This window comes from Elephas maximus, chromosome 8, assembly GCF_024166365.1.
Source record: "Elephas maximus indicus isolate mEleMax1 chromosome 8, mEleMax1 primary haplotype, whole genome shotgun sequence".
Lineage (NCBI taxonomy): Eukaryota > Metazoa > Chordata > Mammalia > Proboscidea > Elephantidae > Elephas > Elephas maximus.
The window spans coordinates 63,351,352-63,379,176 of NC_064826.1; the positions used below are offsets into that span (position 1 = coordinate 63,351,352).

At 37.4% G+C, this 27,825-nt stretch overlaps 1 protein-coding gene across 4 annotated transcripts in view; it reads left to right on the forward strand.

The window, feature by feature from the left end:
• Positions 1-27,825, forward strand: part of VPS50 (VPS50 subunit of EARP/GARPII complex) — a 137,900-nt gene that overhangs the window by 89,158 nt on the left and 20,917 nt on the right. For 3 of the 4 annotated variants that reach the window (XR_007518518.1, XM_049894750.1, XM_049894748.1), the window contains exons 18-21: positions 3,362-3,538; positions 4,962-5,080; positions 7,831-7,937; positions 26,350-26,471. Coding sequence is in view for 2 of the 4 variants with exons in the window: in XM_049894750.1 (XP_049750707.1) it covers positions 3,362-3,538; positions 4,962-5,080; positions 7,831-7,937; positions 26,350-26,471 (525 nt within the window). In the remaining 2 variants the exon portion in view is untranslated. Of the gene's footprint in view, positions 1-3,361; positions 3,539-4,961; positions 5,081-7,830; positions 7,938-10,700; positions 13,507-26,349; positions 26,472-27,825 lie in introns of those variants that run through there. The other variant, XR_007518519.1, reaches the window with a different exon arrangement.

Below are 27,825 nucleotides of genomic sequence, written 5' to 3' on the forward strand. Positions count from 1 at the left end.
TTTTTTTTTTTTTTTAAAGAACCTGACATATGGAAGGATTATAAGATAATTAAATTAAGAAATAGTGTCTTATATTCCTTCCTTGAAAGTGATTAAGAGTAGGCCTCTTTTTCAGTAGTAGCCCTTTATGGATGTAAAAGCCTGTCTCTTTACAAAATTTAGTTTATATACTTCAAGAAACTTTTCTTTTTTATTGTAATTTAGGTGAAACTTTACAGAGCAAATTAGTTTCTCATTAAATAGTTAATATACAAATTGTTTTGTGACATTGGTTTCCAACCCCATGATGTGTCAACATTCTATCCTTCTCCACCGTGGGTTCCCTGTTTCCGTTCATCGAGTTTTCCTGACCCTTCCCGCCTTCTTTGCTTTTGGGCTGGTGTGCCCGTTAGTCTCCTACACATGATTGAACTATGAAGCACGTTCCTCATGTGTGTTATTATTGGCCATTTAGACCTGTCTAATCTTAATCTTTGGCTGAAGGGTGAACCTCAGGAGTGACTTCAGTACTGAGTTAAAAGGGTGTATATATATATATATATATTTTTTTTTTTTTTTTTAATCTTAATCTTTGGCTGAAGGGTAAACCTCAGGAGTGACTTCAGTACCGAGTTAAAAGGGTATCTGGGGGCCATACTCTTGGAGTTTCTTTGGTCTCTGTCCCACCAGCAAGCCTGGTCTTGATCCTTTCTATTTTAGTCAGATCTGTTGTAATGTTACCCATTTCATTTCTTATTTGGGTTATTCGTGTCCTCTCCTGTTTTGCTTTTGTCAATTTGGCCAATGGTTTGTTGATTTTGTCGATACAAAGAACCAACTTTTGGTTTTATTGATTCCGTTGTTTTTCCATTCTTTTTCATTTATTTTTGTTCTGATCTTTACTATTTCCTTTCTTCTTGTGGTTGTGTGCTTCCTTTGCTGTTCTCTTGCTATTTGTTCGAGTTGTAGGGCTAACCTTCTTTTTTGATGTGTGCGCCTATTGCTATAAATTGACCTCTGAACAGTGCCTTAGCTGTGTCCCATAGGTTTTGGTACAGTGTGTTTTCATTCTCATACGATTCTAGAAGTTTTTTTATTCCATCTTTGATTTCTTGTATTACCCAGTGGTTTTTAAGCAAAGTGTTACTCAGTTTCCATGTATTTGATTTTTTGATGCTCTTCCTGTTATTAATTTCTATTCCTATGGCGTTGTGATCAGAAAAGATGTTTTGTGTTATTTCAGAGTTTTGAATTTTGTTGAGGGTTGCTTTGTGGCCTGGGATGGGTCTATCTGATGAATGTTCCATGTGCATTGGGAAAGACTATATACTTGACTGCTATTGGGTGGAGTGTTCTATATATGTCTGTGAGGTCAAGATTGGTGATTGTGGCCTTAAGATATTCATTATCTTTGCTGGGAAACCCTGGTGACATAGTGGTTAAGTACCACAGCTACTAACCAAAAGGTCAGCAGTTCAAATCCACCAGGCACTTCTTAGAAACCCTGTGGGGCAGTTCTACTCTGTCCTGTAGGGTTGCTATGAGTCAGAATTGACTCAATGGCAATGGGCTTTTTTTTTTTTTTTTTTTTTTGGTGTCTTTGCTGAGTTTCTTTCTAGATTCAAGAAACTTTTTTTGCCTAAAGCAAAACCAAACCCACTGCCATCAAGTTGATTCTGACTCGTAGCAACATTATAAACTGCCCCATAGGGTTTCCAAGGCTGTAATCTTTATGGGAGCAGACTATCACATCTTTCTCCCATGGAGCAGTTGGTGGGTTCAAGTCACTAACCCTTCGGTTAGCAGCTGAGCGCTTAACCACTGTGCCACGAGGGCTTCTTTTTGGCCTAAAAAGAGGCACAATTAAGATAATGTTTTTCTTTTTAATTCAGAAAAGGTCTACTGCTTTCTTAACTTTTGCAGAAAATTAATGTTTTATTTTGGTAGTCTTTAAAAGAAATTGCTTATATTAGTAGAATATTTGTGATTTCTTAAAGGGGCCAATAGTTCTTAATTTATGTTGTAATTAATAAATTTACCTATAAAGAGAAAATGCCTCAGCTGTAGGAGAGGAGCTTAAAAAGCTACTCTTAACTAATTTTTTTTAGTTTATTGATTTCTTGAATCCTCATAGAATAAGCAATCTGTGAAAAAGTCTTTCATTAGTTGGATTTTTTTCTCCTTAGTTGAAACACATTGTAGGTAAGTAGTCCCTGTGTGATATACTATGTTCTACAAATAGCAAACCTCAAAATGTAGTGCATGTATTAGATCCTTGTTTAGAAGGTGCAATGTGTTTAGCCTTTAAAAGGAATGGCTTTCTAGAAACATTTTTGTAAGTGTTTGATTTAATTGGTAGTTGAAATTTAAAAAGCAAATAAACAGATCATTTAAAACTTAATAAGCTATTGTATCTTTTAAAAAGAGTATCATCAAACATGAGAATTTTAAATTTTGCATTAATCTTTAGGCACGCATTACATTTATAGCGATAAGTCATAAAATGAAGAGTTTTGTAATTCAGAGGAATTTTAGAGATTGTTCCAGCTCTTCCACAAATTACCTGTGAGATCTTAAACTTGGCACTGAATCCTTCCTGCCATCTCGGTTTCCTCATCTGTGAAATGCTTGATTTAGACCAGGTGTTTTAGCTTTAGTATTTGTGATTCTTGCATTCTAGAGTGACCCTCTTCTTTTACAAATGAGGAAACTGAGGTATACATAAGCCAGATGATGTTCCCAGCATTGTGTAGGAAGTTAATGGAATATATAATGGATTAATGGCAATCTAGGACTAGAAGACTTACCTGGCCTCAGCTTCTGTGTTTGTGTTGCCTGCTGGTTGGTATATGAAGAAAAGTAAATGAAAATTTATAGATATCAGTGAAACAAAGAAATATACATAATTCATGCTTTGTTTTTGATGTATTTGTATAGAATATCTTAAATGATGCTTGTATATAAGTTAGATGTTTGACTTAACACCAGTTTGTTTTTATAAACAACTTTCTTAATTAAAACCATAGCCTACTGAAACCTTTCCTACTACGTAAAAATTTATAGGCGGTAGCCTTCAGATTTCATAAGTAATTCTGAAAAAGTCTGTTTGTGGTTCTATAAAATATGCCAGAAGTATCTTGGTGAAGATAACATTGTTGTAAGAAATGTCATGAACTGAGTTGTCTTTAGGCAAACTGTTAGATCTGTATTTCTAAGTTTGTGCTTTCAGACAACTTGCAAGATTTAAAAATGAATTACCTGAAAAGCAGGAGTGATTTTTTTTTTCTTCATTAATTCTAATTTGCATTAATGGAATATGTTTGTGTACTTTAACTTTTACTGTTTTTGCTAAAACGTATCTGACTCCATTTTTAATGTCTAGGAATTTAAATTCATGGAACAGTCTCGTTCACCATCAGTCTCACCTAGTAAGCAGCCTGCCTCAACTTCCTCAAAAACAGTGACCCTGTTTGAACAGTACTGTAGTGGTGGGAATCCATTTGAAATTCAGGCCAACCACAAAGATGAAGAAACAGAAGATGTCCTGGCTTCTAATGGGGTACGTTGTGTTTTTAAACATATTGAACATAAGTGAGATTTCTTTATTTAAAAAGCATTCTTCCCAGTGAGCAAGGTAATTTACCAGATTTATTTATCCATCCACCACCCACCTTCCTACCTGCCTACCTACTTACCATAGTTCTTGTATAGATAATGATTTTATGTGCTTTTTTTTGGGTTGACTTTATCCTCTTAAATGATAAATTTTGCCTTTATGTTTGCTTTATGTTTTTACTGGATTACTTTATGTTCTTACCAGATTACTAATCAAGTAGTAGTATAGTTTCTTCACTGAATAGTTATATGATTTTTTGGATAGATGAATGAGGGAATAGGTCACCTGCACTTTTTATCAACTCTACTACTGGATAAGTAAGTCATTTGGTTCCATGGCCCTTTAGCTGAGAAAGGGTGTATGTCTCGTTTGTTGCCTGACAGGGATATTCTTAAGAATGAGAAGTATGATGTTTTAATAACACTTTGAGAATCTCAAGAAACAATATAAACCAGAGGTAGTGTGAGATAGTGGAAAATGTTTGAAGTCAGATAAATTAATATTACCTTTGTTATTTATTAGATGTGTGGCCATTGGCAAGTTATTTAAACTTTGTGACCCTCAGTTTCCCCATATTCACTGTGGAGATAATGCTTACTTTACAGTTACCTACAGGATTATTTTCACAATATTTTTTTGGCCTAGTATGTTACATGATGACTCCTTATGATGATGATGTGTGCTCCTTTGATGTTCATGGATTTCACCTGTCCTCTCCCATACTGGCATTGACCATGGTGCTGTAAAGGTGATGACAGGGTTAGGAAGGCATCTTTCCTCTCTCGAGTAAATCTGCTGTTCTTGCCTTGCTCTCAGTAGAACCCTGTATGCTACGCCTAATTTTCTAAGCTGTGTTTGGAATTAAATCTCACCGTAATGAATTAGGTAGAACATCTAGCATGCGTGTGTTGTATGTGTTTATTAGGATGAATTAACACTTCTAGAGTCCTGGAATTGTATACTCAGCCTCTTTATAATGAATTAGAAAATCAGAAATAAGTTGTGATGAATCCATTAGGCGGAATAAGAGGGACTTCGATATCGTTGTTGTTTGATCAAATATATACTGTTTTATTCTTGGAATGCCTAGTGGGTTTATTTGTTTTTTGTATATGGAGATTTGATTTTAGTGGACATTTATAAGCTTCTGTATTTTATTTTCCTTTACTTTCATTTGAACTGGTTAAGATAGGATGATGGAGAAGAAATGGAAGGATAACATGACCCTTGATGGCAAAATTAAAGTTAAACCATTAAAAAATTTCTTCTATTTAGCTTTTTCTCATCAAACTGGGTACGTTGTGTTGAAAGACCTCAAAAAAAGATGGCTCATCATGCCCATTTTCAAATGTCTTCTTCTCTTTAGTATGAATCTGATGAACAAGAAAAGAGTGCCTATCAGGAGTATGATAGTGACAGTGATGTCCCTGAGGAACTAAAACGAGATTATGTGGATGAGCAGACAGGCGATGCCCCTGTGAAAAGGTAATTACTCTTAGAGTGTATGGGATGTAGCATTTTATGTTGTGCATTTAACACATTGTAGGATTTCTTCTGAAGATTAATACAAAGCAACAAGTAAAAATTAATTTTTTTCTGGTGGTTATAATAGCATGTGGTATAAGTTGATATGTCTAAAACATGATTCCCAAAAGGCTAGAATTGTAAATTTTTTTTTTTTACATTCCATGGATGTGACTTTCTAGGGAAAATAAAATAGAGGAAAATTTCTACTTAGCAAAAGCCTTGCAGGCACTTCACAAGCAGTTAATTTAACTGCGAGTTTAGATTGTTCTTGTGTTTAGTGATATAGTACCTCTTCAAAATATTTAGAGAGGAAAAAAAAACAGCAAACTTTGGTTTAACCATTTAAAATGTTTTCAGTCTCTCTTTTGATTTATATAGCTTGTTTGACCTTGTTTTTCAGCAACAGTCTAATTCCTTTTTTTTTTCCACAAAGTTAAGAAGTAATCATGTTTCCCGAACTTTTTTTATTACAAAGTAGTGAGCATAATCAAAGAGTTTTTTAGAGATAACAATTTTTGCAAAAAAAAAAAAAAGTTTAGATAAAATGTATATTGCTTCTGGAGGCCACATATGGTTCACATAGATCAGAAAACCTCAAGGAAGAAAGTGCTCATTTATTTTCAGTGTGGAATTCTTGCTTCAATCCAGTAAATACAGAAATTTTCCTCTTATTTCCCAGTGTCATTTATCTTCACTATTTGAGCCTTCTATTAAGGTTCCTTATTCGTGATTGAGTTTTATTTTATGATAAAGTATCCCCTTCAAAATGATGATAATTGCAATTTTCTGTTACTTTCTCTTAGTTAAAGGGGCCTGATTTCTGATGTGTTGGAGTGAATTAATCTCGTGACTTATCAGACATTTAGTGACTACAAATATACTTTTTAAGAAATAGAATAGATTTAAATATACTCAGCTCGACTTTTTTCTCCCAAGATGCCTAGCTAATGCTTGAATGACCTAATACCTTGACTGAATTAATCTCTCCTCAAAAGTGGTACATATATTCACTGGAAAGATTCTTTTTTTGTATTAAGCCCATTGCCATCAAGTCGATTCTGACTCATAGCAAGCAATCCTATAGGATAGAGTAGAACTGCCCCATAGGGTTTCCAGGGAGTGGCTGGTGGATTCAAACTGCCAACCTTTTGGTTAGCAGCCAATCTCTTAACCACTGTGCCACCAAGGCTCTAGTTTTTATGTATATATGATATCTAAATATCTAGATGTATGATCCACTATGAACCGGGTAGAATTCTTGTTGAATGTCTTCATTATATAGATATATTTTTGGTATATTTTGGCCAAAACAAAAGCTCTAATTCAATTGAAATGAACAACTAAATATTGTCTGCCAGTACATGTATAAAACCAAACCAAATGCATTGCCATAGAGTTGATTCTGACTCACAGCAACCCTATAGGACAGATTGGAACTGCTCCAAAGAGTTTCAAAGGAACAGCTGATGGATTCAAACTGTTGATGTTTTGGTTAGCAACCAGGCTCTTAACCACTGTGCCACCAGGGCTCCAATACATGTATAAGCCAAACCAAACCAAACCCATTGCTGTCGAGTCGATGGTGAATCATAGTGACCCTATAGGCAGAGTAGAACTGCCCCATAGGGTTTCCAAGGAGCAGCTGGAGGATTTGAACTGCTGCCCTTTTGGTTAGCAGCTATAGCTTGCTGTAGCTCTTAATCACTGTGCTACCAGGGCTCCCAATACATGTATACATACCTCTGTTTTTAATAGGGTTAATGCAGCCTCTTAAACTGTCTAATTTATCCTTAAGGAGTTTGAAGAATCTGAACTATTAACTGGAGCTAGTCAGTTAACAGTTACTATCAATTCCAACTTCTCAGTGTTTCTTGAATTTATCAATGTTTCTCTTATTTCACTGCTACCATCTTAGTTCATACCGAAATCATCTCTGCTAGATTATTGAATCAACCCCCTTAACTTGGCTTCCTGTCTTCAATCTTGCCCCCTTTTTAATCCATTCAAAAATCTGGAAACTTTGGTTTTTTTCTTAAATGCAAATGTAATTATGACATTTTCCTGGTTTGTAACAGCTCATCACTGTACATTGAAAATAAGTCCATACTCCTTAGATTTGATTGCATTCAGTGATCTGGTCTTTACTTACCTCCTTTCTTGTCACTTTTCTCTTTGACCACTTATCTGTGTGATAGCCATGGCGAACTCCTTGTACTTCTAAGCATACTCTGTTCTCTCATACCTCTGCTTAGAAATTTTTTTCTGCATTTACCCTATAACTTTTATTTTCCCTTTGAATCCATTACTGTCACCCTACCCCCAGACTCTGCCATCACATTTACACTTAAAGTATGTAGATTCTAAGGAGTATATTTTCTCATAAGTATGTGAAATCAGTACACTGGTACATTTTTGATGTACAATTTCCCTAGAAAATCTATGTTTTAAAGTGATATAGCTTCTAGTGGTGTTAATGGTTTATAATGTATTAAAATCAAGGAAATATAGTACTGAATTTTTTGCTTATTTCTCTTCTCCTCTGACTGTAGGCTCTGTAAGGACAAGAAGATAATCCCTATCCCCTGCCTGGCACATGCTAAGATTTTTAGTAGATAATTAGTGAGTGAAGGATAGATCCTAAGCCTAATAATTTATTGGTTTACTACTTGACATCTCTAATTGCAACTCTTTTGTTTTTCCAAATTAAGTGTTTCTCGAGAAACCCTAAAAAGCAGGAAGAAATCAGATTACAGCCTAAATAAAGTGAATGCACCCATCTTAACAAATACTACATTGAATGTAATAAGACTTGTTGGTAAGTAAATACGTCTTTAAAAACAAAATAAAACATTAGTATAGCAGTTAAATGAGTTTATTTTTGTAACCAAGTGATTTTAACCTGGGGTTTTTGTTGTAAACTCCAACGCCTACTGCAGTGAAGGATTTAAGATTGTCATATGTTAATACTGTTTCATCTTAAATGTTGCACGTAGTATACACCCACCCCTCGCTTATTGACATGGTTAGGTTCCAAAGACCAAGTCTTTACGTAAAAATGGAGGATTTTTTTTTCCTGTTTTCAGACCATCCATTTGTCTGGTTTTTTTATTTAAAAATATAATCATAGAAATAATAACAGCTAAGATTTACTGATGTGCTCATCACTGTGAAGGGTCCAGTTATGGATTATTCCTATACAGAGAAGGAGGCTTGGAGGAGTTAAAGCTGGGCTGTGTGACTAGAGGCCCCATGGCTTAACCACTTCACTTCCTCCTGTGCTGGGTCAGAGCTTCCCTCATGGTGCCACCTCCAGGACTCTGCTCCCACCCCTGCAAGCCCTGTGTTCACTATCCTGGCCTGTTGGGGCTTCCTGCGAGGGTCCTGGGAGCCTGGCCTCGCACCTTGCCCCACTGAGGTGGAGGCTTCAGGCCCCTCAGCTGACTTTGGGATGTCAGTAAACTCACACCATTTCTTCCAAACACCCTATCCAATGCCTCTTTCCTCCCTTCCCACCTCATAGCAATTTTCAGGTATAGGGCTTCAGGCTGCATAGGAGCTGGGAACCCAGAACAAGAGCTCCCTGCCTCAGTGCTGCCTGCCTATCTGCCAGGAGGCCATGGCCACAGAGGAGGCCGGCCCTGTATGACAGCTGGATATGGTGCCTCAACCAGCAGGAGGGAGCAGAGGGCATGGGGCAGCCATGGCCCAGCTACCTTGAGGCCACCTGGAGACCCTCCATGAGGAAGAGGACACTCTGCATCCTATGCCACCATGCCCTCCATCTTGCTAATATGCAAAATAGATAGCTGGATAGTAGATTTTTTTTACTATTGTCATAGACGTGAACTGTTGGATAACGAGATAGTCGATATGTGAGGAGTAGGTGTAATGCCAATATTATTGCCAATTTCTGTTTTGTTTTGTTTTTTGGTTAACTACATATTAAGTGTTTGCATCTTGCAATTTTTCTAAAATATTCCAGGTAATTGAAATGTAATAACTCTCTATGAGTCAGAAATACGTGTAAGATAATGATAGTACCCGTTTTACATTTACACAGCATTTTTGTAGTTAATTGTTTCATTGATCTTCACAATCTTCCTGTAAGGTAGGCAGAGCAAATAGTGATTCTCTGGCATTTTCAGACAGAAAGGTTCTAGAAGCTAAATGTTCACATCATGGGAAATGTTGCCATTATTACGGAAAAGACCTTTATTGATCATTTTGTAGCAGGCAAACTACATGAAGAAATACCACTTTAAATTTTCAGGTTTGAGGATAATGTGAATTTTTTATGTCACTATTTTGACTCTTATGTGCTGTCTCAGCCTTTATATCTCACAAATAGGTTTGCACATTTGACAAATAAGTTAGAGAGATGTCTTCTCAAATTAATTAAGCCATTTATACCAATCAGAAATTTTAGTTGTTTTCCGTAAAGGTCACTGTATTTCTATTTATGAAGATGATATTTACCTGTTGCCTAGATTGATTAATCATACTAAATTGCCTTTGTTTTTTAAGATAATTTCTGAATTTCATTAATGAATAGAAAACGTACAAAAAAACTTTTTAGAAGTCCCAGGGAAAATAATGAAAAAGTATTAATGAATTGAGAGAAAAAGAAAAAATACACATTTTCATGACGTGAAAACATGAGGACATATTCTAGAAAGCTGTTATATGGCTGATTATTGAGAGAGCTAACTGGACTTAGTATCATGAATTACTGTAGAATTTGTAGGATCATAATTGGAAGGTTGTTCAGAGGTCATTTGGTATAAAACCCATTGGAAAGTAGAGTAGAACTGCCCCGTAAGGTTTCCAAGGCTGTATATCTTTATGGAAGCACATTGCCACATCTTTCTTCTGCAGAGCAACTGACGGGTTTGAACTGCTGACCTTTCAGTTAGCACCTGGGTGCTTTAACCCACTACACCACCAGGGCTCCTTTTCAGTTGGTACAAGTTCCCACAAAATAAAGATTTTTTTTCTATAATGCCCCTAATCTGTGATGTCCTCTGCTTCATGACCTGCAGTCACTGGAAGTATGTTATTTTACAAGACTGCGCTCTCCACTATTAGACTGACCCAATTTGTAGAAATGTCTTCCTTATGATAAACCAAAATATCTCTCTCTATATAATTCTGTTAGTTCTGCAGTTAAAGCAAAAAGAACAAGTCTATACTTTTTTCCCTATATACGATCACTTTTCTAATATATGGTGGTTATCCTTTCCTTCCCTTCCATCCCCCAAATCCATTCTTTAGGCTAAATGTGCTCAGTTCCCTTATCGGATCCTCACTGAGAGAAATATCAGACCTTTCAAAAACCTTTCAAAATCCTTATTATCCTTCTCAGCCATCTGGACTTTGTAGTTTTCAGTGTCTGAACACACTCCTCTAGATGTAGTTTAATATAGTCAGCTTTTGCTAGATTAAGTTGACAAAACAAACAGCCCAACAATCAGTGGCTTTTAACAACAAAGGTTCATTATCTTTGACTGTGATAGATAGAGCTCCTGATCATCTGTAGCTCTGCTCCACCCATCTCTATTCTGGGCCTTATGTTTTTCAGCACCAGTCGCAAACATGGCCAGAAGAGCAAGAGCCAAACCGTGCTTTGACTCTTAAAGTGACTGCTCTGATGTGGCACTCTTCAATTTTCTACTGTGTCACTGGCCAAAGCAAGGCAGGCTTGACAATGGGAGAGAGAAGTACATCCTCCTTCAGGAAGTCACTGCACGTGATAGGGCACTGGACAGGGAATGGGGGAGCATATGATTAGGAAAAATAATATAGTTGGCCACACTCAAGTGATTGTATTTTTTGCCTTAACCTAGATCACAAAGAATTAAAAGTGACAATGTGTTTTACTCTAAAAGACATATATTCAGTAGGCTAAGCAAACTTGAGGGTGGAAAATTGTCTTTTTTTCAGTTAACTATAGGCATTAAATGCTTCAGCTTTTTGGTAGGAATAAGAAAATGAAGCAATGAGTTCCATTGTTATTGTTATCTGACAAAAGGATATTTGCCCTTATAGTTGATAGCAGTGTTAAATTCAGAAGGCATATCAACAGATTCTTATATAGAAATTACTCTTCTACATGGTAGACATTGTGTTCTTACAGTGAATTTGTAGAGATTGGGAAACCATACTCTTAGGGATCTTCGGTGTACAACCCTCCTGTATCAGGACACAGTCCTGAATATAACCTTACTCTTGGAAGACAATCTGGCCGTTGTAACTTCAGCTTTCTCCACCACCAAATCTTTTATCAGAGTTACAGTTAGGAAACGTTACCCATTCTGATCATTTTACTTTCATGTTTTCTCATTTAGGGCTGGGATTACTTACTGCTCTTATTCCTGAGTAGACTTTTGTGCCTGTCGCTTTCTCTCCCTGGGGTGTCTTTATCTTCAGTCTGTATATATTCGTAAACAGAACTTTAAGAGAACCGCTCACTCAGGGGTCTCCAACTAGTTAATGCACTATTCTGTCATCTGTTGTTATTGCAGAGAGATGGTTATAGATTATAAGTGGGCAGAGGTAGTGCTTCTTCTTACAAAGCAAGAACTATTGTGTAAGTGAGATAGATTAATTTTTGGTGCCTGGGAAGATGCAGGACTAATTATTGAGCAGTTGGGAGACACATTTTAGAATGTTAAAGGCATATTCAGGATGTGCTTTTCAAGTGGCATTTACTTGGCAGATTATTAGGAGAGATTAAACAAAAGAGTGTTAATGAGGTTTCCCAGCCCCAGGTGGTACCCAAATCTGTTAGAAAGGCTCAGGGGAACCTTTCCACAAGGGCAAAGTACTGATCAGAATGCTTGCTTGTATTAAGAGAAAATCCTGCCAGAATGATAATTTCTTAGAGAGGCAGGAGAATTTTAAGGAATGTGTCTCATCACTGAAACAGCCTTGGTGTTCAAGGCTCTCTCTCCTGAGGCAGCTCTCCCTTGGGCAGGTATGGTAGGTCTGAGGGACAGGAGGTGGGTTGCCAAAGTCCAGGCTGTAAGAACTAGAGATCTCACAACAACAAAATTACTACTTTCGCAACTGAAAAAAATACACAGTAGCATCAGGATTTAAAATGAAACTAGAGTAGGTGCATTTAAGGGATATTTGGGCCTAGTGTGGCTAAGATGCACCTTAGCGTGATAGAGAAAACAGCACTGGGGGAGGGGGGGTCCACTCCTTCATTGTCCATTCTTTTAATTAGGGCATTAATATTATTATTGCTTTATCATTAAACCCAAAACCCACTGCCGTCGAGTTGATTCCAATTCATAGTGACCCTATAGGGAAGAATAGAATTGCCCCATAGGATTTCCAAGGCTGTAATCTTTATGGAAACCAACTGCCACAGCTTTCTCCCATGGTGCGGCTGGTGGGTTCGAACCACTGACCTTTTGGTTAGCAGCTGAGTGCTTAACCACTGCACCATCAGGACTCCTTTATTTTATCACTGAGTGCTTTAAATAGAAAAGGTAATCCTGAAAGTGGCTAAAAATAATACAACCACTTAATTTTTATAAAAGGAGTCCTGGTGGTGCAAATAATTAAGTGTTCAGCTGCCAACTGAAAGGTTAGCAGTTCGAACGCACCCAGGGGCTCCATGGGAGAAGGACTTGGAGATCTTCTGCTGTAAACACCACAGTCAAGAAAACGCTATGGGGCAGTTCTACTCTGTCATCCATGGGGTTGCTATAAGTCAGAATCGACTTGATGGCACCTAGTAATAACAACAAAACAAAGTCCCTGGCTTCCAAGTTCCCTTTAACAGAAAAAAACCACTCAATTTCTGTTTTCTTTTGGAAATATTAATATGCTTCTACAAGTATATTTAATATGTTACCCCTCCTCCCATTTATTGTTTTTGTTTTAAACATTGGATCACACTATATGTACTGTTCTTTATTCAGCATTTTCTACATCAAATAGGTTAAGGTTACACTGAAAATATTATATATCTTTATATGTATGGATTTCATTCTTTTTCATGGTCCTGTTGTATGGATGTACCACAGTTTATTTTACCAGTCCTCTCATTTTGAACATTAAGTCTTTTGATACTACAGACATCCCTGAAGGGAGATCTTTGTCCCTATACAAATACACTGTAGGACAGATTCGTACAAGTGTTTCTTCCTTTTAGATCAAAAGAGTATGTACATTTTCAATTTTGACAGGCATTCCCCATTTACCAAAGAGGCTACCAAGAACTAACTAAAGAGGATCTGTTGGTTTACCTATTCAGTAACAGTATTTGAGAATCTATTTTCCTAGCCCCTCAACAGCACTGCGTTATCAGCCAACTTCTGATGCTTGACACTTTGATAGGACAAAAATGACGTCTTTCGAAAATGTATTTAATTGTGAGTGAGTTTAAACATTGTTTTGTATGTTTAAATGCATTTCTGTTTATCTGTGAATTACCTATTCATAGCCATTGCTCATTTTTTTATAATAAAGAAATTATATGTTTTCATTTAATTTCTACATTAAGGAAATGGGTCCCTTTTCTGCCGTATGCATTGTGTTGATTCATTTGCAATCTAACAGATTTTTATTTTATTTTATTTTTAGTTATTTGTTCCAGGTACTCTTCTAGACTGTTGGAGGTATAGTCATGAAGAGAACATAGTCTTTGTACTTAAGGAGCCTGATGTGGGAAATAGCATACAAAAGAAAAAAAAATTACATTGTAGTATTGTAAGCATAATCAAGCAGGAAAGAGGTAGAGCAAAAGTATGATTAACTTTCTGTTTTTGCATAGCAAATGAAAGAGCTAACTTAGTGGGGGTGCTGACACCCTGGTCAACTTAGGAAGATGAATAGATTCTCACAGATGAAAAAATTGGGAAAGGTATTCTAGCAGAGTGAATATGTGCAAGAAATGGTGTATTCAGAGAACACAGCAGTCTGGTTTGCAGGCATGTGTAAAGGATGGTGGGGACAGGAGGTGGCAGCAGGGGAGGTGTGGCAAGAAAGGTAGGCAAGAACTGGATTTCAAAGGGCCTGTGTGATGTTCTGTGGCACTTGGACTTGAGCTCTTTAAGGGTTAAGAGTTTTAAATAGAGAAGAAACATGTAAATTTCCTGGCTGTAGTGTGGAAGGGGGAAGGTCAAAGCCTAGATAGAAGGCTGTTGAAGTGTCCCAGGTGAGAGATGATGAGGACTTGAGCCTGAAGAAAGCAATAGCCATTGGAATGGAAAGGAGAAGACAGATTTGAGAGATTTTGGAAATGCACGGGACGGGATTGGTGGTTATGAGGGATCCCTCTTAAATTTCAGGTTTGTGTGATTGACCAGTTATAATGTCACAACTCAAATAGAAAAGATGAGAGAAAGACCAAGTTTGGGGAGCTGATGATAGGATAGCTTTTGGACATATTGTGACATTTAGGAGACCTGGTGTGCAGTGGTTAAGCACTCGGCTGCTCATTGAAAGGTCAGTGGTCCGAACCCACCAGCTGCTCCACAGGAGAAAGGTATGGCACTCTGCTTCCATAAAGATCACAGCCTTGGGAACCCTGTGGGGCAGTTCTGCTCTGTCCTGTAGGGTCTCTATGAGTCGGAATCGACTCGATGGCAATGGGTTTGGTTTTTGGTTTACGAGCCTTTTAAGTAGAAATAATCTGTTGGTAGTTGGGTATATGGATTTGGAACTCAGGAGGAAAAGATACGGTCAGCATACATATTTGGAGTCATTGGTATATAATGGTAGCTAAATCATGGTAGTGGATGAGCTTATTTTGGCAGAGGCTATTAACCCGTTGGGTTCATAGACACCTTTGAGAATCAGATAGACACTCTGTCGCCCTCCTACTCCACAATTAACACAAGCATATAAACACAAGATGGCTGAGTAGAAAATCCTTGGGAACAGTAGTGGATGTGGGCACATTGGAGGAGCTGACAGGAAGAGAAACCAGTGAAGGAAATCATGAAGGAATGATGGAGAGTCAGGAGAAAAATTAGAAGGTAAAGAGGAAACAGATGAGAGCCTCAAATGGAAGCAGGGCCATGCTTTATTGGTCTTTCTTGATTGTCAAAGGCAATGATTCTCAAATATTAGCATCAGAATCATCTGGAGGGTTTGTTAAACTACAGACTGCTGGGCTCTACCTCCAGTATCTGATTCAGTAGGTCTGGGCGTAACCTGAGAATGTGCATCTTTAACGGGTTTCCAGGCAACATTGATGCCTCTGGTCTAGGAATCACACTTTGGGAACCACCGGTTTCTTTCTGTATTGTCCTAATTAAAATGTAAAACAATGTGTGTTTAACAGAAAAATTCTTGATTGTTTAACAGTTCAAAAGGTAGTTTGTTTTATGTTTGTGAAAGCAAATAATCATACCAATTATTTTCAAAATATCCTTATGTCATTTACTAGGATCAAGTTACAGAGTTCAATGAAATCATAAATGCAGTCTTATAGGAGTATTACAGTATCTTTTTTTTGTTTTAAAACCTTGTTTTATAATTAAATCGAAAGTTATCTTTTAAAAAACAATATTTTCATAATGTTTGGGAGAAAAATTAATCATTTGTTGAATTTAGATTATCTTCCAATATTTCTATTTCTCTAAATTTTATATTTTTATTAATTTTTCATATTATTTAAACATATAATTTCCTGTAGATTTATATTTTGAACAGTTTTAAAGCATGTTATGAGTTAGTAGTGGATATGAAACATGCTGTTTTTGAGAGGATAATCCAAGAAGTATCATTCCTCAGTGCGTGTCAAAAGAAAATGTTATTGGAGATTTGGGGGCTAAGATAGAAGAGTCATACAGCAGAATAAAGACTGATAGCCTGGCGCTTGGACGATAGACCTGTTAATATTTTACTCTGGTCTTCACTACATTACTCAGTACATTTTTCTAAATTGTTCATGCTGAGTGAACCTTTCCTTCTCTAATATTTTCTTAGCGCTTTATGCCTCATTTATAGCATTTCCAGCTTGCCTTTTGTTAGCTCTATTTACATCCACTGATGGTTTCTCAGATGGCACCACTAGTGCGTTATAATGAGAATAATGAACATTCATCCAACTCAGATTCTATTCTTACTCTTGCCCCATCAGATTGAAGCTCTACAGTGAGCAGAGAGTCAGTATCATTGCGGCATTTATAGCACCCAGCCAAGTGCCTTTCACTCTCGCCCAGTACACGCTGGACTGAAAATTCTTAATTTTTATAGTCCTGAATCTTGGAGGAGTCTTTCCTCTTGTCGTAAGAAGGAAAGGAAGGAATTTCTATCTGTACTTCCAGCACCTCTTTACCTATGTATTTCCTCTTCTACACAGGAGTTCTGGCTCTTTGATGAAGCCCTGGACTCCCCTGGGCCGCTTTTCATGTATAACCACACTGTGTCCTTCTTTCTGTCTCCCACTGATGAGCTGGGTAAGGCGGGCCCATTGTTCTTTCTCTTGGTTCTAGTCCATGTTCATGCAGCTACTTAGTTGGCTTCTTTGCTGGTCCCTCTGTGTTTCTTTCCCCCTTGTCCCCAGAGCTGTGTGAATATTTAGGTCCCATGGCCTAGATTCAGGGTGGGAGAGTTTAAACAGTGCTTCCCGTTCAGAGCTTTTCCTCATCTCCAGACTAGGTTAGACTCCTTTCGTGTAGCACCTTATACTTTTCCCTTACTGCATCCATCGTAATCACAATTATTTTAAAATGATAAAAATAGCTAAGATTTCCTGCTCCCTTATCATATGCTGTGTTATCACTTCATGAGTTTTCTCATAAATTCTTCACAATCTCCTTTTTACAGATGAGCTAATGAAGCTCAGAGAGAAATAATTTGCCTATGTCACATAGCTGGTAAGTGATAGAACCCAGGCTGTTTGATTCTACAGCCAGTAAGCTCTTATCCTCCATGCTTCACAGCCAGCAGAGGAATCAGGAACACTAACTCTTGTCCCTGGATAAAGCTAATTATTCAAAGATCAGAGAGGTTATAACGTAGGTTAGAAGCAGGATAATTATTGCGGTGGATAATTTGGGAAGAGACACCTTTCCCGGTCCTCTAGGCTGTGTTAGATAACGTCCCTTGATGTTCCCAAGACGTGCCTTGTCCACCCCTCTCCCCCTGTTCTCTGAGGGGAGTTCTGGAGGGGAGGAGGGAGTGAGTTCTTAGGGTGCAGTGGATCGGAACCCGACCTTGAACCACTGACAGAATTTTTTAACCAAGGCAGGCTGACTTCAGAGTCCTGCTTTTATGTCTTTATAAAGGTTTATGTCTGTTTCCTCTGGAGTCAGCCTTTTATTTTCACACTCTGAGTTTTCTCATGTGCTGGGTGATTTTTGATTGTCTATTCATATTTAAGATAGAAGGCCTGTATGACTGTTGTGGGTTTCCTTTGCTGAGTAAGTAGAACTGTGTTCTAGCTGGCTCTTTCTCCATAGTAGAAACTCTGACTGGGAACTTGGTGTGGAGTTGGGCAGGGCTGGGTGGATTTACTGACAGCAGTTACTTTATGGTGACAGATCCCCAAATCCCAGAATGAGGGAGACTTTAATCTGTGGTGCTGACATCCACACTGGAAGCATTAGCTTTCCCCATTTATTTTTTAAGTTTGTTTGCTTAATTTTTGCTATTGTTGTTGTTGTTCAATTTGTTTCTTCTTTGCTGGTAATTTCAGGCAGCCTATGCTTCTGTCTGCTGGAGAGGTGGGTAATGGTAGAGGAGGGTATACACACTGATGCAGTTATCCCATATGTGTACCTTCAGTTAATCCTTCTTTTGTTAGGCCCATTTCTCACTCCTACTGTCTTCCAGTATCTGCTTATTCTGAACAGTCACCATCCACACCATCTTCAATTGGTTGACTTCTTTGGCCTTTTTTTTTTTTTTTTAAATTTATTTTGTTGTTGAGAATACACACAGCAAAACATACACCAATTCAATAGTTTCTGCATGCACAGTTCAGTGACATTGATTACATTCTTCAAGTTGTGCAAGCATTCTCACCCTCATTTTCTGAGTTGGTTACCTCCCATTAACATAAACTCACTGTACCCTTAGGCTCCTATCTAATTTTTACAGTTACTGTTGTCAATTTGATCGTATATGGATATTCTTTGCCTATTTTTGCCTTTAGCCTGCTCCTGTCTGCTGTCTGCTGTCTAGTACAGGGCTTGGCCAACTATGGTATATGGGTCAAATCTGGCCGGCTGCCTGTTTCTATAAGTAAAATTTTATTGGAATACAGCCATGCTTATTTGTTTATATATTCTCTGTGATTCCTTTTGCACTAAAACTACTAGAATTAAATAGGTGAAACAGAGACCAACAGAGCTGAATAACTACCACAGAGACCATATGGCATGCAGAGTCTAAACTACCTACTGTCTGGTCTTTTTGTAGGAAAGGTTTGCCAACCTGTGGTCTAGAAATATTTTGAGAATTCTCACTTTCTGGTGATCATACTTAGCCTCCCCTGCCTTCTCACTCCCTTCTCTTCACTGATACAGGATTAATTTTTTTTAAGCCATCATCCTTCTTTTTTAACAAAATACTGAGTTTCTGGTAAAAGTTTACACAGCAGTTGATTCCCATTTAATAATTTCTACATTTCAGTGACATTGGTTACATTTTCCACATTGTGTCAACATTCTCATTATTTCTCTTCTGATTGTTCTGTTTCCATTATTCTTGCTTCCCTGCACCCTCTGACCTTCTTGTCTTTGCTTTAGGGTAAATGTTGACTGTTTATTTTATGAACGAATCTGGTATTTAGTTGAAGGTGGCTTCCGGGATTAGTTTCAGTTCAGAGTTTAAAGGGTGTCTCACGGTGATGGTCTCAGGGGTTCCCCAGGTCTCTGCCGGTCCAGTAAGTCTGGCTTTTTTTTTTTCAAGATTATGAGTTTTGTTCTACAGTTTTCTCCCATTCTATCTGGGAACATCTGTTGTGGTCTGGATCAGAAGAGTCGGTAGTGATAGCCGGGCACCATCTAGTTCTTCTGATCTCTGGATAGGTGAGGCCATAGTTCATAGAAGCAGTTTGTTCTGTAGGCCGGTTTCTTCTTTGAGTCTTTGGTTTTCTTCTTTCCTTTTGCTCCAGATAAGTAGAGACAAATAGTTGTATCTTCGATGGTAGCTCATAAGCTTTTAAGACCCCAGATGCTACTTAACCAAACTAGGATGTAGAACATAAACTTTATAGACTATGTTGTACCAGTTGACCAAGATTACCCATGAGAACATGGTCCTTAGCCTTCAAACTGAGTACACCCAATCCCATGAGGTGTTTGGATATGTCTGACAGGTGCCCATGCCTGTGCCCCCTATGTGCTTTATTGTATGTATGCAGCATTCATAAACATGTATATGATATTCCTAGTGATACATCTATATATGCTCATGTATAAATACACACATATATACCTTCTGATATAGGCTTAATTTAGTGTAAAATACTCTTTTAATTTAGTAGTGTCTGTGAAGGTATACTAACCTTTTCAGGCCTCCAGAGGCCTGCTATTTGCCTGTTTGACTCTTGGCCAGGAAAGGCAGAGTCCTCACTCTTACATACTCTGATATGCTGACAGCCAGTTTATTGATGGCTGTCTTCCATGTCACACCACTTAAGGTGTGAAAGCAGGGATTCTGTATAACTTCTTGTGCCTTAGCACAAGATCAAGTCCATTGTAAGCCTTCAGAAGCATTTGTTGAATATACTGAATGAATGAATGAATGTAGTTATGTATTAAATTTCTTTTTCAGAGTGGAGGGGAACATCTGCTGGTTCTTTTTTTTTTTTTTCTGAATGCACATTTAGAATAGCTTTTACCTATTAATAATTCATTTTTATTTCCTTCTTTGAGATTAATTATGTGAACAGTGGTTACCTTTGTTTTAGAACTGGAGAAGAGCATTGTATTCCAGATATGGATCAACCAAGTTATTTGTATTCTACCTCATTCTACTTAGTCCTTTCTTTCTCTTTTTTAACAGATTCAAGTAATGTAATATAATAAAACATACAGTTTTCTTTTATTTCTCCATAATGTCACATTATTTTATGTAACTGTATGCTTGTAGCTGATGAAATATCTATATCGTGATCTGGAATGCTTTAGGAACATACTTTTCAAATATTTTCCAAATGTGATTTGTTTTTTTTGTTTGTTTTTTGTTTTTTTAATTTTTATTAAGCTTCAAGTGAACATTTACCATTCCAATCAGTCTGTCACATGTAGGTTTACATACATCTTACTCCCTTCTCCCACTTGCTCTCCCCCTATTGAGTCAGCCCTTACAGTGTCTCGTTCCGTGCCAATTTTACCATCTTCCCTCTCTCTCTATCTTCCCATCCCCCCTCCAGTCAAGAGTTGCCAACACACTCTCCCGTGTCCACCTGATTTAATTAGCTCACTCTTCATCAGTATCTCTCTCCCCTCCACTGACCAGTCCTTTTCATGCCTGATGATTTGTCTTCGGGGATGGTTCCTGTCCTGTGCCATCAGAAGTTCTGGGGAGCATTGTCTCTGGGATTCCTCTAGTCGCAATCATACCATTAGGTGTGGTCTTTTAATGAGAATTTGGGGTCTGTATCCCATTGGTCTCCTGCTCCCTCAGGAGTTGTCTGTTGTGTTCCCTGACAGGGCAGACATTGATTGTGGCCGGGCACCAACTGGTTCTTCTGGTCTCAGGATAATGTAGGTCTCTGGTTCAAGTGGCCCTTTCTGTCTCTTGGGTTCTTAGTTGTCGTGTGACCTTGGTGTTCTTCCTTTGCCTTTGCTCCCGGTGGGTTGAGACCAATTAATGTATTTTAGATGGCCGCTTGTTGGCATTTAAGGGCCCCAGGCGCCACAATTCAAAGTGGGATGCAGAGTGTTTTCATAATAGAATTGTTTTGCCCATTGACTTAGAAGTCCCCTCAAACCAAGTTCCCCAGACCCCAGCCCCTGCTTCGCTGACCTTTGAAGCTTTCATTTTATCTCGGAAACCTCTTTACTTTTAATCCAGTCCAATTAGGCTGACCTTCCTTGTTTTGAGTGTTGTCTTTCCCTTCACCCAAAGCAGTTCCCATCTACAGATTGATCAATAAAAAGCCCTCTCCCTCCCTCCCTCCCCCCTTTGTAACCACGTAAGTATGTGTTCTTCTCCGTTTTTTCTATTTCTCAAGATCTTATAATAGTGGTCTTATACAATATTTGTCCTTTTGCAACTGACTCATTTCGCTCAGCATAATGCCTTCCAGATTCCTCCATGTTATGAAATGTTTCAGAGATTCGTCACTGTTCTTTATCGATGCGTAGTATTCCATTGTGTGAATATACCACAATTTATTTACCCATTCGTCCGTTGATGGACATCTTGGTTGCTTCCAGCTTTTTGCTATTGTAAACAGAGCTGCAATAAGCATGGGTGTGCATATATCTGTTTGTGTGAAGGCTCTTGTATCTTTAGGGTATATTCCGAGGAGTGGGATTTCTGGGTTGTATGGTAGTTCTATTTCTAACTGTTTAAGATAACGCCAGATGGATTTCCAAAGTGGTTGTACCATTTTACAATCCCACCAGCAGTGTATGAGAGTTCCAATCTCTCCGCAGCCTCTCCAACATTTATTATTTTGTGTTTTTTGAATTAATGCCAGTCTAGTTGGTGTCAGATGGAATCTCATCGTAGTTTTAATTTGCATTTCTCTAACGGCTAATGATCGAGAGCATTTTCTCATGTATCTGTTGGCTGCCTGAATATCTTCCTTAGTGAAATGTGTGTTCATATCCTTTGCCCACTTCTTGATTGGGTTGTCTGTCTTTTTGTGGTTGAGTTTTGACAGAGTCATGTAGATTTTAGAGATCAGGCGCTGGTCTGAGATGTCATAGCTGAATATTCTTTCCCAGTCTGTAGGTGGTCTTTTTACTCTTTTGGTGAAGTCTTTAGATGAGCATAGGTGTTTGATTTTTAGGAGCTCCCAGTTATCTGGTTTCTCTTCATCATTTTTGGTAATGTTTTGTATTCTGTTTATGCCCTGTATTAGGGCTCCTAGGGTAGATCCTATTTTTTCTTCCATGATTTTTATCGTTTTAGTCTTTATGTTTAGGTCTTTGATCCACTTGGAGTTAGTTTTTGTGCATGGTGTGAGGTATGGGTCCTGTTTCATTCTTTTGCAAATGGATATCCAGGTATGCCAGCACCATTTGTTAAAAAGACTATTATTTCCCCAATTGACACTGGTCCTTTGTCAAATATCAGCTGCTCATACATGGATGGATTTATATCTGGATTCTCAATTCTGTTCCATTGGTCTATGTGTCTGTTGTTGTAGTACCAGTACCAGGCTGTTTTGACTACTGTAGCTGTATAATAGGTTCTGAAATCAGGTAGGGTGAGGCCTCCCACTTTCTTCTTCTTTTTCAGTAATGTTTTGCTTATCCGGGGGTTCTTTCCTTTCCATATGAAATTAATGATTTGTTTCTCTATTCCCTTAAAGTATGACATTGGTATTTGGATTGGAAGTGCGTTATATGTATAAATGGCTTTTGGTAGAATAGACATTTTTACTATGTTAAGTCTTCCTATCCATGAGCAGGGTATGTTTTTCCACTTAAGTGTGTCCTTTTGAATTTCTTGTAGCAGAGTTTTATAGTTTTCTTTGTATAGGTCTTTTACATCCTTGGTAAGATTTATTCCTAATATTTTATCTTCTTGGGGGCTACTGTGAATGGTATTGATTTGGTTATTTCCTCTTCGGTGTTCTTTTTGTTGATGTAGAAGAGTGATTTGTTTTTAAATTTCTGAAAGTGTGAGAATGATTGTGAAAGATGATTCTGAAACAAATGGCTTATAAATAAGGTTAAGAACGAAATCTGAGTCGAATGGTTTTTACTTTGTTTTGGGTGTGTGTGTGTTTCTTTTACTGACTTTTACTATTTTGAATTATCTTTCTTAATGTAAATTAAAACAAATGTACTGAGATCTTTTGATTTAGATAATAAAAAAAAAGATGGTAGAAATCTCCATTTAAGTAAATTTGTCGTATCTTCTACTGCAGTTAAGGTGTTTTCTCTTGATTCATGATGTCTTCAAGAATACTAATCTAAGATTTAAAACAGTTACATGAAATAGAGCCAAACCTGAATTTTGTGCTCATTTGGAAATTAAGAAATGGCCTATTTTAACATCTCACTTTTGCAGAAGGGAGAATGTGGAACATTTTTTACAGTTATGTTTCTTTTTCTATATTTTCCCATAAAAATAAATAGAATTAGAGATTTGTAGTTGTTATTTGATTCAGCCCATCTCCCATGCACCCTTCATATATTAACCAGAAATGCTGGTTTTTAAATTTTTGTGTGTGACTGTATCTGATCCTATGTTTAGAGGAAACACAATGTAATATTGGCATCTCCCAGAGGAAGGAATGAGGAGGGTATGCGCTTGGCACTTTGAGAGTGTTGAACTTTTGAGTGATGTAGTGGTAAAGAAATGTTCTTGGCCTCTGACAAAAGATTTCACAAGGCTAGGATTCAGGGGAATGGGCAGTGCTTTCTTTCCATGTGCCCTTTTTCCTTTTGCTGTGTGTGTGTGTGTATAAGGTTAGGAAAACAATGTTTTTCTTAAGTGTTTTATATTTTATTACACATAGACATTTGTTAAGAAATTATTTTAAGCGAAATCTCCTAGAAAAGAGGAACTGTGTTATGTGTTTGTATGTGTCATTTGTAGAAGAGTGTAGGAGTTCCATGAATATTTGAAAAACAGGAAAACACCATGGTGTAGGTATCATTTAAATCAGTCCTGTCCAGTAGAATTTTCTGAGATCATGGAACTCTTCTGTATTAGTGTTGTCCAGTATGGTAACCACTAGCCACGTATGACTATTGAGCATTTGAAATGAGGCTAAACAACTGAAGAACTCAATATTTCATTTTATATAAATATTTTAAATTAAGTAGTCACATGTGGCCAGTGACTTCTGATTGAGTCAGAAGATTTAGACTGTTTGCTTACCTACAATTTTCTGTCCTTGTGTACCTCTCTGTCTTTTTTACTTTTCCTTGAGGAAATATTAGCAGATATTAAATTTGGTAGTGCGTAGCTTTCTTGAAAGGAGTACTGGTGGCACAGTGGTTAAGTGCTTGACTACTAACCGAAAGGTCAACAGTTTGAACCTGCTAGCCACTCATGGGAGAAAGATGTGGTAGTCTGCTTCAGTAAAGATTACATCTTGGAAGCCCTGCGAGGCAGTTCTATTCTGTCCTGTAGGGTTGCTATGGGTCAGAATCAGCTCAGCGGCAACAGAGTTTTTTGTTTGTTTTAGCTTTCTCACTCAAAAAATACTGTTTTAAAGAAGGTTTGTTTAATTAGATGTTTCCAGACTTTCTATTCGCATGAATATACTAGCCATTGACTGTTCTAAATTCAAAACTTGGTAAATTACTTCAGTACAGGCCAAGTACGTGGTGTAGTCTTAGTTGGTTCTTGGATTGAACCTATGTATCTTTTCCTTTAGCAACATTTGAAAAAATACAAGGTGACGTTGTTTTGTATTCATATAAAAAATTAAGATATCTGCCTCTTTTTTTAATTGTTAAAAATTTTGAAAAAATTTAAGATCATCAATTTGGGAATAAATCTTTCTGGAAAAAGAAATGTGTAAAGTGTTGACTTAAGTTCCCATGTACCTGGCAGATCATTTATGGTTCTCAGTTGTGGTGTTCTTGTAAGAAAGTTTTTTACAGAGAGTGTTGTTTAGCTTTACGTAATGTTAAATGTGTTTGGGTCATTCATTAAATTAATACTTTCTTGAGTGCCCACTTGGTGCAAGGCACTGTCTGGGCACAAGAACCACAGCAGTGTATCAAATGCAAAAATTTATGGCTTCCTAGGACTTACCATATTTTTACACAAATAACGCATGCCTTCTACATTTGTTTGCCAACCCCTCCGTGAAGTGTTTTCGTAAGTGAGCTATACCAATTTTTTTTTTACATGTTGCTGTAAAAAAAATTAATGTAGTACCCTCAAAAAAATACCTCACAGAGGGAGGGAGCTGTCAACAAACAAACATAGAACATGCACATTATTTGCATAAAGATACAGAGGTGCAGATAGGAAGAAAAATAACTAAGCAAAATGTGTAGCTTGTGAGATGGTGATATGTGCTTTGGAGAAAAATGAAGCTGGAAAGGCATGTGGGTGTTTAATAGGATCAGGGAAGATCTCACTGAGAAAATGACTTTTAGCAGAGTTGAAGAAGGTTAGAGGACAAGAGAGCCATTATAATTCCTTTGGGAAGAGCATTTCAGACAAAGGGAACAACAAGCACGAAGGTGCTGAAATGTGTCATATTATGGGAAAAGCAAGAAGGCAGAAGATTTGAAGCTGAGTATATGTGGATGAGGGTAGTAGGTTATGGAGGATGAGAGTGGCTCGTGATGAAAGACTTTGGATGAGATGCCATTGAAGCATTTTGAGTGGAGCAGAGAGAGCACTGGGTAAATTTGTACCTTAAAGTGTCTTAGTAGTTTAAAGTCACCAGCGGGCTCTGATTAAGTCTCTCACAATTCTGGGTGGGCAGGAAGCAGTCTTTGCTAAAGTTTTTAATCATATATATAAGCCTGTTCTGTTTTCTTCTTTCTCATGTACCGATTCTCTGTAATTTTAATTCATTGAAAGAATATAGAACATGCTAGGCAAGTATTATATATCATAGAATTTCCGTAATTTCTTTTTCCTTGCTTTTTTTTTTTTGTGTTTATTAATCAAGATTATTTAAATTGCTAGGTACAGATTTTGATACCTGAGTAATATTCCATTTATTTTAGTACATATATGAAAGAAGAGTTTTGCTTTTGAAATTTTCATTTGTTTCATACCATTATATAAACTCTAATACTACTACTAATAGGATTTTATAACATACGATGTTATGAAAATTTTTATGACACCGTATTTATATAGAAGTGTGCAGAAGATATAACAGCTATGTGAAGTAGAGCCAACACCTGAATTCTGTGTTCATTTGGAAATTAAGAAATGGCCTGTTTTAACATCCTTCTTTTGCAAAAGAGCAAGTGTGGAGCATTTTTTTATAGATACACTTCTTTCCCTATTATTTTCCCGTAAAAAAGAAATAGAATTAGGGGCTAATCTAAGTAAAGAAAATTAGGTTATATTTAACAAAGAATTTTTATTGTCTCTGTAATTATAGACTGGCAAATTTTAATTTTGTTCTATTTAATTTTTTTTTTCAGGAAAGTATATGCAGATGATGAACATTCTTAAGCCAATTGCATTTGATGTTATCCATTTCATGTCTCAACTATTTGATTATTACTTGTATGCGATATATACATTTTTTGGTCGGAATGATTCGGTAAGTTAACCTATGGGGGGAAACTGTTTCTTTTAAAGTTTATTTTTTAAACATAAATTACAGTTTTCATTCTTTTTTGTAAAATATACAAGCAACATTATTTTGAGAATTATCCTTCATGTATAAAATTATTGATATCAGCTTCCTGTCCCCTTGATTGCCTTATTTATATATTAATTTTAAGCTTTAATATGATAAACATATTGTATATTACTCAAATTTTTGGCAGAACATTAGAGAAATGCAGATCAAAACTACAGTGAGTTTTCATCTCACTCCAACAAGGCTGGCATTAATCCAAAAAACACAAAGTAATAAAGGTTGGAGAGGCTGTGGAGAGATTGGAACACCATACACTGCTGGTGGGAATGTCAAATGGTACAACCACTGTGGAAATCGATTTGGTGCTTCCTTAAAAAGCTGATAATAGAACTACCATACGATCCAGCAATCCCACTCCTTGGAATATATCCTAGAGAAATAAGAGCCTTTACGTGAACAGATATATGCACACCCATGTATACTGCAGCACTGTTTACAATAGCAAAAAGATGGAAGCAACCAAGGTGCCCATCAATGGATGAATGGATAAATAAATTATGGTATATTCACACAATGGAATACTACGCATCGATAAAGAACAGTGAGGAACCTGTGAAACATTTCATAACATGGAGGAACCTGGAAGGCATTATGCTGAGTGAAATTAGTCAGTTGCAAAAGGACAAATATTGTATAAGACCACTATTATAAGAACTTGAGAAATAGTTTAAACTGAGAAGAAAACATTCTTTTGTGGTTATGAGAGGGGGGAGGGAGGGAGGGTGGGAGAGGGGCATTCACTAATAAGATAGTAGATAAGAACTACTTTAGGTGAAGGGAAAGACAGCACACAGTACAGGGGAGGTCAGCACAATTGGACTAAACCAAAAGCAAAGAAGTTTCCTGAATAAACTGAATGCTATGAAGGCCAACGTAGCATGGGCAGGGGTCTGGGGACCATGGTTTCAGGGGACATCTCAGTCAATTGGCGTAATAAAATCTATTAAGAAAACATTCCGCATCCCACTTTGAAGAGTGCCATCTGGGGTCTTAAACGCTAGCAAGCAGCCATCTAAGATGCATCAATTGTTCTCAACCCACCTGGATCAAAGGAGAATGAAGAACACCAAGGACACAAGGTGATTATGAGCCCAAGAGACAGAAAGGGCCACATGAACCAGAGACTACATCATCTGAGACCAGAAGAACTAGATGGTGCCCAGCTACAACCAATGACTGCCCGGACAGGGAACACAACAGAGAACCCCTGAGGGAGCAGGAGAGCAGTGGGATGCAGACCCCTAATTCTCAT